The 12,241-nt window shown below is 43.3% G+C and overlaps 1 protein-coding gene across 1 annotated transcript in view; it reads right to left on the minus strand.

Annotated features, from left to right (window-relative positions):
* Positions 1 to 12,241, minus strand: part of CFAP61 (cilia and flagella associated protein 61) — a 91,061-nt gene that overhangs the window by 74,771 nt on the left and 4,049 nt on the right. Inside the window, exons 4-8 of the mRNA XM_030946484.1 lie at positions 11,288 to 11,364; positions 10,819 to 10,886; positions 9,679 to 9,820; positions 5,712 to 5,844; positions 3,591 to 3,744 (exon numbers count right to left, since the gene is read on the minus strand). Of these exons, the coding sequence (XP_030802344.1) occupies positions 3,591 to 3,744; positions 5,712 to 5,844; positions 9,679 to 9,820; positions 10,819 to 10,886; positions 11,288 to 11,364 (574 nt within the window). The remainder of the gene's footprint in view (positions 1 to 3,590; positions 3,745 to 5,711; positions 5,845 to 9,678; positions 9,821 to 10,818; positions 10,887 to 11,287; positions 11,365 to 12,241) is intronic.

Raw genomic sequence — 12,241 nt, forward strand, 5'->3', positions numbered from 1 at the left:
TTTCAAGGACACGGGCTGGCCTTTATGCTGGAAAGGCTTAACAATGGACTACTGGGATGCAACCCTTCTATTCTAAAATGTGCAAAGCTACAACAAAAATTTTAACTACTATTCCATGATAACAGAATTAATGTTGCTGAGCAGTGAAGGGACAACTTTGCTATTAGGTTTCTAGTGTCTCTCTCTAGGAATAGCACCAGAGTCAGGCTCTCATCTTATGATACTCAAGTTTCTCCTCATGCACCCAAGATCATTGTTGTGGTTTAACAAAAGCCTGATTTTTCAGTTGGGGAGAGGGAGGGTAGTTCCCTGTCAGGACCTGCCAGAGCTAATGAACTGGCTGGTTTTGAAGGGCCAATCAGCTGGCTAAGTTTGGAGATTGACACCTGGTTAGACCACCTGAAGGAGTTAAACACGCCCCTGTGGAACAGCACATTTAAAAATGAAGGAAGCCTTGGAAAAACTCTTTTGGCTTCTGGCCTTTGAACAGGTTGGGCAGGGCTGGCCCCACACAACGGGGCTCATACAGCCAGGTCGGTGCACTGCTTGGCTGGGATTTTTGCCACCTCACCATGCTGCTGGAACTGTCCTGGCACTGCAGGTGAGCACGCAGCCAGGACTGCTTGGCCAAAGCAGCCAGGACTGCTCTGCTGAGGTCGGTGCAGCCGTGGCCACACCACACAGCCAGGCAGCGCCGTGTGACCGCAACTATTTCAGCGTGGCTCACTTGGGGACCAGCACTGGGAACGGCCCCACAGTCAGTGCTGGGGGCAGCCCCGAGGCCAGGAGGGGCTGGGGCCAGGAGCAGCCATTTGGTTGGGGCTGTGCAGCTGGGATCAGAGCAGCTGGAGCAGTGTCACATGGCCACAGCTATCTTAGAAAGATATAGGGGTGGTGCTGGCACAACTTGCACGGTGCCAGCGGAGACCCTGTGACCAGCAGCAGGAGGCATGGTGAGCGATTTCCCCAACGCAGAGCCTGGATGAGATCAACCCTTCAGCGTTGCAGAACTCTATAAAAAACTGTTTCAGTTGATAAAGCTTGAGAACAAATGAATCTACAAACACCAATTTCTCTCCCAAATAAGGAAAAGGAGAGAGTGAAGACATGTAGAGACAACAACGTGGGACTCTGAGATCAGTGAAAAAAAGAGGCAAATTCTAGATGGGAGCAGATTGAGAAGATGCCTTAGTCTTAGGCTGAAATCCTCTTGTAAGGATACAGAAAAGATATAATTGATACATCTTTTTTCCCCTGTAACTCATAGAAATGCATTAAGGGGACGTAGTGTCCGACCACAACTGTAAGCCAAGGCACAAGTAATGAAGAAAATAGAGGTTACTGTAATCCAATAAGAAACTTGAACAGAAAGAGATGAGAAACTTTGCTCCAAAAGTAGCAATAGAAAACCTCTATTCCCAAAGATGCATTAAAATAACTTCTGTTTTTATGCTAGAACAGCTCATCCTTAAAATAGCACCCTAATAAGTTGACATGGCCCATGGAAGCAGCTGTGAGATAGCTGCAAAGTATGGGAGGGACTTTTCACACTGCAAGCAGATTTTTTTCTTTCCCAGGCAGCTGATTCACTGTGACATTGAAGCCACAAGAGAACTGTTTCTTGTGGCAAAGTCTCCACAGTATAACAAGACAGATTACTCTCCTTAAGTAGACTGAATAAAGACAACTCAAAGTTTTGTCTTCTTATGTTGTCAGTGGGAAAGGAAAGAAGGTGGGGGGAGGAAAACTGCTCTGAAGGTTTCATTCTGTTTCTTATTATTTTTCTCTTAATTGTGTTTTCTTTATACCCTTTAATGTTTGTGCCTGTTTTGCCCTCCTTCTCCTAATGCTTATATCACAGCAAGGAAATAAGTAAATATATTCTAGTAAGTACACTGGCACTTAGCCAGCACTAGACCCACTACATAATTGGTACATTGGCCAGGAAATCAAACCATTGGCAAGCCAAAACCTCTACAATCATTAATGATTTGCACTCAAGCTACAAATAATTATTTTTCCCCAGAGCTGCACTTGTCATTCCAAATAAAGGGATATTACTACTTTAAGAAGTCTTACCTGACGGCAACTCACAGGACTGCATCAAAACTAATAAAGTTTTTAAATGAAGAGAGAAAAGAAGGGAGATAGATTCACAGAACTGCTAGCCATGCTGCTTAAAACATTTCTAAAAGGCACTCAGATGTCAGATTCTCAAGAAACTGAACAGAACATAGCTGCTCATGCTAAGTTCTAACATTTAGAAGAAGTTCCACAGATTTCCTAAATGATAAACACATAACAGCTGTATTGTCAAACCCTGTAACTACATTCTCACTGAAAAGTTCAGCAGCACAGAATTTGCCAGAAAACACAGACCTACAGCTTAGAGGCTCTGGAGAAGGAGAGAGGACACCAGAACCAGGAACAGCCCTGGGATGGGTAAGGCTGGGAGAGAGCCCTGGTGGTTGGTCACCTCGCCCAAGCGTCTGCTCAAGCAGGGTCACTCAGAGCAGACAGCCCAGGACTGGGCTCTGGCTCCTGGGTGATCTCTCTCCCTCCTCAGTCCCACTCCTCCTCCTACCCACATCTGTCACCTCTTCTGAACTAATACTCCTGGAGCTGCAGGAGCACAGGATCAAACAGGAGACAGGCAGCTTCCTCCATCTCCTATGTGCAAGATGCTTCCTTGCAGGGGAGGGGAAGTCCACAGGAGCAGCTACAAGACCCGTTTCTCTCCCTTTTCTGTTCTGTGACTGCCAGCTTCAAGGTACCAGCTGGTGACAGCCCTGCAGCTCCCTGGTTGCCTTTTTTGCCTGCTGCTTTGTGTTCAGAAAAGCAGATACATAACCTAGTGGTGGAGGTGTTTTATTCCACTACTGATAATTAGTAGATAGCAAGATGCTGCCCTTCTGCACAAAATGCCCTTTGACACTGAAAAATGAAGACAACAACTGTAAATCATTTACATGACATTTCTGTTCTACAAACAGGTGACATATTTGTGCTACTGGTTTTTATCACTCACAGGAAGCAGCTAGCACATGTGTTGCTATATCGAGCCCAATATAAAAGCAAAATAAAGAGACAGTCCCTGATCTCCCAAAATCCGGTAACCCAGGAGACTGCAAACAACAAGCAAAGAGCAGAAGCTAAACCACAAGGAAAAAAGATGACATAAGTCAACAGGACAATGTAACAGGCACAGTTAGGCCAGCTGCTCAGCTACCAACAGACCTCACTTCACCACCAGATTTTACAATCACATCTTCCTTTAACAGCACAACTGTATCTGACAGATAGTATATGCCACACAACAGCTTTCTGAAACTTCAAGCCCAAATTTATCCCATAGTTGGTACAGTCCAGCTCCCCACAAACAACAGTCACTTCTGTGTCAGAGACCAGGGCTATCAAAATTCCCCTCCTCAATTAAAAAACACCAGGCATCCTACTTCAAAACCTGGTATGTTAGTTTGTGTTTTCTTCCTAGTAAACCTATATATCCTTTTCCAACCTTCTGCAAAACCTACTCAGAAGCTAGACACAAACACACCTTGAATTTATTTAGCACTTTAGAATATAGATACCTCCTTGAACACTTGGCTTCGGTGGCACTTCGAGAGTATCCTCAGGATATGGTTTGCAGAACCCATGGAAAGGCCCCAAGTCAAAACACTCTTGTAACAAGGAAATGTTCACATCAGAACATAAGCTCATGAATCCTACTGCAGTGCCACCAACCTGGAAGATAAAAGCCATGTCACATGAACCTGTCATTGTAGGAAAGCACAAAAAAAGGGAACAAAAAATTTCTGAAACATCAACTTTTATGTTCCATCTCTGACCGTGCATAATGGAAAACTATAAAGGAAATATTTCAGCAAAAGTTAAAGATCCTCTTTTATCTTTTGCCTTGTAACATAGGTACTAGGATCTCTACAGTAGATGTTCTAATTCTTTTTTTAGGTATGACTTGCAAGAGTATTAGGTTTATATATATAGGCCAAATAATGACCTGGAGTTCCAGTAAAACATTTGTTATGGCAAATACACAACATACTTCCAAAAATGTATCATTTTGTTTAAAGTTGCAGTGCAGCTGAAGTAGAACCTGCATTCAGTTAACTGTAATAGCTGGCTCATTACTGCACACTGATTTGGACCCAAATTGGGGTTAAACTGAAGAGTGTATTTAATTCTTCTAAGAAATTAACTCAAGAAATCAAATCTGTATAATATAAGGAATACCTAATGCAGTATGTATTATTTGCAGCACTTGTAAGCCCCAAATACTTCTGTGTTCTGAAAAAACCCAAGAGCTAGTCTTAAAACCCAAATGCTCTGGCAAACGTGGAAGTGATGGGATCCCTGCAATGCTGGCACCCACATTACTCTGGATGCCTGATTGCTGCTGGAGTTCTCAGCAAGCTGCAGCCCTCAGCAGGACACACACTGGGACCAGGGAGAACTGGCATGCTGGAGAGCTTCTGGCTTTAACTGGGATAAGTCTAGAAGAAGGAAGCGCTCAAATTTTTAGTAGTGTATGCAACTTTCTGGTGAAACACATTATCAAAACACATTTTTGTTCCTCCTCAAAACACATAATGAAAGCCTTTATAAACCTAATGAAAACTCAAATGCTGGATTTGTACAGCTGTTTTATCAAGCCATCAGCACATCAATAAAGACTTGAAAAAGGGTGACGTTTAATTTTTCTGCCCTCACACAACAAGTGATTGTTTGTTTGCCTTGTTTGTGTAACCAACAAAGCCGGGGTGCCACAGTTGCCTGGCTGCTGTGTAATTTCAGGCCCAAGGCTCAGCAGAGGCTGATTAAGCAATCCATCTACCATATGTGCAAAAAGAGGCTGCCAGCTTCCTTCTCCACAGGGGAAGCTGGCATCCATCATGGTCTGCGTGGAGGTGCTTTGCCAGCCCGCCGTGGCAGTGGCAGCTGGGATAAACTGGGGGCTTGGAACACCTTTTGGTGGTCTCACGTTGAGCTCTGAACATGCCACTGGAATGTCTTATTTATAGCAACAGCCCTCTGCAATGTGCCATTAACACTAATGGTGCATTGTTTCCCATTTGGCTCCCAATGGCAGTGATTACATGTTGCAATTTTATAAAACCATTTGCCACAAAAAGCAGATTTCAGGAATTAAGGAGGTTATATTGCCTATCAGCTTGCACTACCATTCACAATTACCAACACGTGAAAATCTTAACAGGAATTTTCAGCAGGAGAACTATTACCACTCCTTTCTTATTTAAATTAATTCCTGGGTTTGTCTTCATTTCAGCAAAAATTTGTTTGAGCCAAGAGAAAGAAAAATTTATCTACAGGACTTAAAACTGCAAAAGGATTACTGGCTACTCATTTTCACATGCAATATTAGCTTTCACTGGGAATGAAAACAGGTCAGCTATAATGCAAACGTCTAAAATGACAACATGGCTTCATCAAGACAGTCTGTCCAAATTACTTGAAAATTACTGGGAATTGCTGCTTCATTTCTGAAGTGGAAACATCACTCCTGAGGACAGACACAAACTACATTGAGAAGGTCACTCACGTGTGGGTACAGAGCATGAATTCTACTTTTTACAGGTGAGCTGATGTTTTTATCCTCTGACCTAGAGTGAGCTGTCACACAGGACATCACCAAGGCTATGATCAGACAAAACTAGAGGTCATGGCAAACTGACCTCACAAACAGCTGCCTGATTTTCTTCACCTTCACGTTCTATGAGATCAACAAGGAGATATTCACCATAGGTTTCCTTCAGAGTCTCACTTTGAGGTGTCCAGATTAGCATGAGATCGTCATAATCTTCCATCCTACAAAAAAGAGATCAGGTAATGTCCTAAGGCTCTGCCATTAACAGGCCCTGATACTTCTGTTCTACTCCATTAACATATGGAAAAAATATTACAAATACTTGTTCCAAAGCCTGCACCCACAAATCACTTCACCTAGGACACATTCCCAGCGCACACCACAGTGGGAGTCTCAGCACCAGAGACAACCACACCCAACAACCAGCAGAACCCACCAAAATCTACACTGCTCAGTGGAGATGCTTCTCTTGCCCTAAGAAAATATACAGGAATCCCAGCTTAAGATTCTCCTGCCTCACTCTCCTACAACTGTAGTGGAGCACTCATACAGGTCCCAACCTACATGGATTTTCATTTAAACAGGCAACAGAGACTCTTTCCCACTAGACTGCTATTTATAGCCAGGGTCAATGTAACTCTGAATAAGAAAATCCAGCACTTTTACCAGAACAGTGGCAGAATTCCTGAGTCACCCATGCTGAGACTATGGCACAAAGGTGGGTGGCAAACCAGTTTTAGCACTCAACCGCTATCAATAACATGAAGTCACTTGTATTTATCTCTTGGAAATACGTTGGAATTGAGCGGTACAACCAAAAGCAGCAGAGAGGAAACTGTGGCTTTGTTGGGCTGCTAAAAGGAACAACTGCAACAAACTGCAGGGGAAACCCTCCCTGCTCTGGGCCGGGAGCAGGCGGCTACCTCGGCTATCACACCGACACCCCAGGAACACTCGGCTCCGGCCCCGAGAGGCGACACAGGGGCTGGCGGCGACACCGGGGCTGGCGGAGCCCCTGCGCGGTCTCTGCCGCCACCCGGCGGCCCCGCCAGGCACGGGCTCCTTCTCTTAGGATGCACAAACCTTCTCCTCTTGCTGAACGGGAACCGGGACCGGCCCGCGGCGCTTCCCTCGCTTGTCAGGGACGCACAAACGTGCTCCGCCAGGGAGAACCAGGAACTTCGGAGCTTCCCAGGGTTTTGGGGAAAGCTCCTGCTGTGTTCCAGGGTCCCACTGCTCAGGTAGGGAAGTGCCTGTATGCGATTCCTGTAAACTGGAGATTATTGTTCCGCACAGCAGGAACCCAGAAACAATAAACAGATTCTCAGTGCTACTTTTTATGTGGGTCCAGATTTGGAAGGAGCCTTAAAGAAAACACAGCTGGGCAAAAGAGGTTCTGTTTCTCATTGTATCAAACACCATTCGAGTTCCTAAGCACTGCCTGACTCCAGCACAGGAGAGATGGTCAGGGGGTCTCTGGATGCTTTTGCTGCTCCTGCACACCAGAACGGGTGTGACCTCTGGGTAAGACCACCTTTGTAACCAAAGCTAGGGACCCCTAGGATTCTGACCTTGTTCCTGCTTTTTTTTCCCCCTCAATTAAAATGAAGCTCCAGCAACCATGAGAGCTCCATAAAAATTTACAGTAACTCATTCCTTAACCCTCAAACCAAAATGGTTACCCTCATCTCCTTCACAGGAAGTATCCCAAGGGAAAATCTGCAGTGAGGTTTTCTATTATCAGAACATCACCACGTCAGCACAATTAATTAGTACAGCAAATCTGTTAAGCTCTCAGAGCTCAAAAAAAAAAAAACCAAACAAAGAGGGGTAACAGAACAAGACTGTATCCTAATTGAACCCTGTTATTTCGTGGAGTCCATAACAGACATACATCCCCTCCAAGTGGAACATTGTGCCAGGTGTTTTGAGTGCCCTATGTCATTCTGCTCTGTGGGACACAGGACAAGATCACACACAAAGGTGCAGATGGCAGTTCCTGAACACTGACCCTGTGACAGTCAATGGGACTCTGCACACACCCATTCATCTCCCTGTACACTGCTCTGTAGGAACACAACCATTTTAAATTGGTTTTTCAGCTTTTAGTATCTCCCACCAGTACCACAATATTTAAGAAAATAAAGAAACCCTCCAAACCCCAGTAATCTTTCCAATATAAAAATGCCACTAAATTCCTCTACTGTGAGTGCAAGCACAGAGCTGCAAATTTGACTCTTGCCTACAGGGCACAAACCCAAAATGTCAGGATCTGGACAAGACAGCAGCAAGAACCTTAAACATCAGCGCTTAGTGGGCTGCATTCTGACACATTTTTACATTATAGAGGCCAGACAGAGAGTAAGTTCGAAATCGATGGCTAAACAAAGTATCAGTTTACAGCTGCTTTTCGCCCTCTGTAAGCAGGGGAAGAGGGGACAGAGATTAGGCTAATCTCCTCTCACTGCCCCAGAACATGTTGCTAGGCAGGTGGCTGAGGACAACATCCACAGAGGAGTCTCTAAGGGCTCCCACTGACTGTTACTATGGATGCCAGTGAAGCACAGGGTGAATGCAGAGAGAAGGGAAAGACAGAGCTCCTTCTGCAAACAGAAATTAGCCTTACCTGTTATCCACTGATGGGCAACACTGAAGTATGAATTTTGTATCACCACTGTGTAATTTCAGAGGAAAACCACTTTCCCAGTTAATTTTCTATTAATACCAAAGCTAAAGAGATTTTTACTTTTTATAACAAGCTACCAAAAGCGCAGACAAGATGGCAGCTCTTATCAGGAATATTGCTATGGCCTAAGTGACATTTCCAGCCATGCAAAAGAACATTTCAATTGACAATATCCAATGACTACCAAAAATAAATTAGCTTAAACTGAAAAAAAGGACAAACATGATAGTCAGAATGAAGACATGGAAAGACTTTTAATCTTCAGGCATTAACTCACCTACTGATGCCTTCTCTACATAAAAGTCCATTCATTTAGTTATAGGTGATAGACAACTCAAAAGAAACACTCAAAAAGCCTAACAATTGTACATCTAGTTAGTATGAGAGAGATTTTTAACATGTTGAAATATCCAGAGCTACAGTAGGAGGATGTGAAGTGGCAAAGGTCAGGCCTCAGGCCTTTTTCTTAAAATGCTCAAAAGTCAAGCAACAGGAGGAGCACAAGCTGCAAATTTGCTTCAGACCCATGTGGTAAAATTCAATATATACAACAAAACACCTCTCTGAGACAGACTCCTGTCAGAATGCAGCCCAAGCTGGCAGCATGAACAAGCCATAAACTAACAGTGTGGGGCTTTACCAATCAGACATTCTCAATGTGGCATCACCATCTGCAGGCACTGGTCAGTACAGACCCCCCAAATCCATACCATGTACTGAGTCTCCAAGGAATACACTTCTCCCTAAACTTCAGTCTCCACTGCAGGCTTCAGAAATGCTAATTTAATCACCACTCCGCTACCTAGCCACAAAGCAACACTTACATTTACTACCTGCAAAAACTCCGGAATAAATCAGAGTCAATGAAACTACTGCTTCATAAAACATTACCCTACTAGCAGTCTTCCCATGGTGAAGAGGACAAGTAACCCAAAATTTGATGGATACATGTTCTATTTCAACCACACTACAAGGAAGCATCTCCACAGCAACAACAACAGGAAAATCACCAGGCCCCGGGTCAGAAACTTGGCACTTCTCACGTCGTGGATGCAACACTGGCACAGGCAGAACACACATGGCAGGAAACACCAAGAGCAGCAACAGCAGTCTAGTTCATCCAGCAGATCACAGAATAAACATCACTGGCAAAAAACAGTCTTCCTACATAGCTAACTAGCATTCAAAAAATACATTTTCTGATGAAGTAGAACAAAACCAGCATAATCCTAGAACTACCTAGTTTGGTTATCACGGAAAACCAGAGCAGTCAAGCCAAGTTACTGATGCTGCAAACCAAAAAAGGAAAATGCTTCAGTTTCCCCCAGCCAGATGTGCTCAGGGAAGCAGGATCAAGGAGCTGTGTTACCTTGCTTGGCGCACGTACAGCTGTGGGTGACACCGATGCCTCGGGCATGCCAGCAAGGTGAAACGTCTCTCCATGCGTGAGTGTGGAGCAGGCACGATCCTTTCAAAGACATCCCCCAGGTCCAGCTCTGAATGGCTAAAACCTGTCAGGGCAACAGAGAAACTTCATTATGCAAGCTTTAAATTAGCAGCAAAACTGTCTGAGGAAAATGGAGTTTCAAACTTAAACCACAGATAGTAAAATGCTCCGTATCTTTTAAGTTAGGCAATGAGGCTGAAATGACAGCAGCATAAACTTGTGAGCATTATCACCAAAGTCATCTAATTAATCCAGCATTCCAAACCTGAATAAACTTCAAAGCAATCAGAAATTGGTAGAAAGCAATCTCTCTACACCTCTGGAGAAGCTCTGCCAGGACTCACAATGCTGAAGGAAAGCTGATGTTGGTTGCCAGGGTGGATTTGACAATACCCTTAATTCAGGCCCCATTTTCTATAGTTGACACACCATTACAGTCTTTTAGTGTGACTTGGAACCAACACCTCTAGAAGCTGGCATATCAGAAAAGTTTCAGCTCCCTTTTCAGCTCAATCAAGTGCATGCTTGGTTTATCAGTCGGAATTCAGGACCAAAATGCCAAATCTGGTGCTGTTCTCGGCTTAACATGTGTATTCTCTACCTTTGTACCTCTGTTCTAGAGGAAATAATCTGAGTTTCCCTCTATGTCTCCAGCAGCCCCTCTGAGCCTCACCAAAGTGTCCTCTTCCAGTCTGCACTGGCTTGGCTAAGTAAGAGAAAGTGCCCCATTTCAAGTCTCTTGGCTCTATTCAACCAGAAATCTTCACAAAACTTGCAGGTATTGATTTCTGAGATCTTTACTCCTTTCTGATGGCCTGTTTCTGGCAAATTTAAAGATTGCAGGGACAAGACAGACTGCTGAATGGCTGCTGCAGTGAGCATGGAACCTCTTGCACATGGGATCTTCACAAGAAGATACGTTTAGGTGATGTTTTTCACATGTCTAGAAACTGATAACTCTTCTCAGTATTAAAAAAGGAACACCACAACAAGCTCTCAGTGCATATTAATTAGATTTGCAATTGCTCACACTTCAAGAATAAAACAGCTTTAAGCTCTTACCTAACCTCTTCTCAGCTGGTATAAAGAGAAGTATAAACTGCAGTTCTGGTAGTAAGATGAAAGCTTTCCTGGACAAATAAACATATGCAGTCTTTCATTATTACACTCAATGACAGACAGCAGCTAGCTTTTTTAATATATCCTTTTTTTTTTTCTCCAGTGTCTCTAACCTTCCTTCATAAGTTCACATGGCTCAACAATTTAAACATTTCTGACAATATCATGTGAAATTTAGCCGGGTAACTTTGACTGGCTTTTCCTACCTTATTTCTTTCAAATTTCCCAATCTTTAGATTTCAAACATCCTCTTTTTTATAGCAGTTTCCCAGTGGTGAAATATTTAAGATATCAGGCCTCTGCTGGCAGATCTCTGATGGGGCATCTGGATGAGACTGCTTGACTTGACAAACATGATTTGACAGCAGGAGAGGGCACGTGCCTCACTACCCAAGGTTACACAGGCACTCACCTAACAATTTCGTGGGAACATCCAGCTGCATAACCTTCCTTTGCCACAAAGAGATGCACAAAGAGCATGTTCAAAGGCTGCAAAACAAGGAGTGAAAGTCTACACATCATGCAGCTCATGTTTATTCCATCAGCCCAAGTATTAGTACCCATACACATTTACAACATATGTGATCTGCACTCAAGGAGCAGCAAAATACACATAAGTGACTACAAAGCATGTGTGGGTAAAGTTATGTGATTAAAGTGCTTTATATAATTTTGTGCTTCTGCAACATTTTTTCTTTCTACTCAGTTTATTATTGTTTGACTGCAATATACACTGTACATTTCATATTGAACAGTATTAATTCTTAACTAACAACATTCAACCACACTAAACATTCAACATGTGTCTGACATTCTTTTAATGTTAAAAAAAATCCCTCAAAGCCTAAGCTCACCTGCTTCTCATAATCCTAGAGTGGTTTTTCTTTAAAGGTAGTACAAAAAATAACATATTTTAAGATGACATTGTTAGACACACAAATACCAGGCAGAAACAGGGCAGACTAACAGACACCTTTATCTTGTGCACTTCCAGTAAATATGGAAAACCCCTCTGCTGGAATGGCAAGGGATGTTAAATCAGCTGCTCTCTAGCAAATTAATTACAAGTGCTGGGTCAGTGAAGGTCTGCCTGTAGATAAAAATACTTTAAATGGAAAACTTGAGATCTTCTGAATAGTATAATGTTCAATTAAAATCCTATAGCTAGAGGCACCAACAAACTTCAGCAATTTAAGAGCAAGAACGATTTCAATAGAGGCTGCAGTACATGGATCAGCATCAGGAAAACAAGCTATTGTAACAAACATCTAAAGACATCCCCACACATCAGGCAGTTTGTTTGATTTTTAGAAGCAAAGGGAAGAAATAAAAAATATTACTGTTGAGGTCTGAGAGGACACCAAGT

This window comes from Camarhynchus parvulus, chromosome 3, assembly GCF_901933205.1.
Source record: "Camarhynchus parvulus chromosome 3, STF_HiC, whole genome shotgun sequence".
Taxonomy (NCBI): Eukaryota; Metazoa; Chordata; class Aves; order Passeriformes; family Thraupidae; genus Camarhynchus; species Camarhynchus parvulus.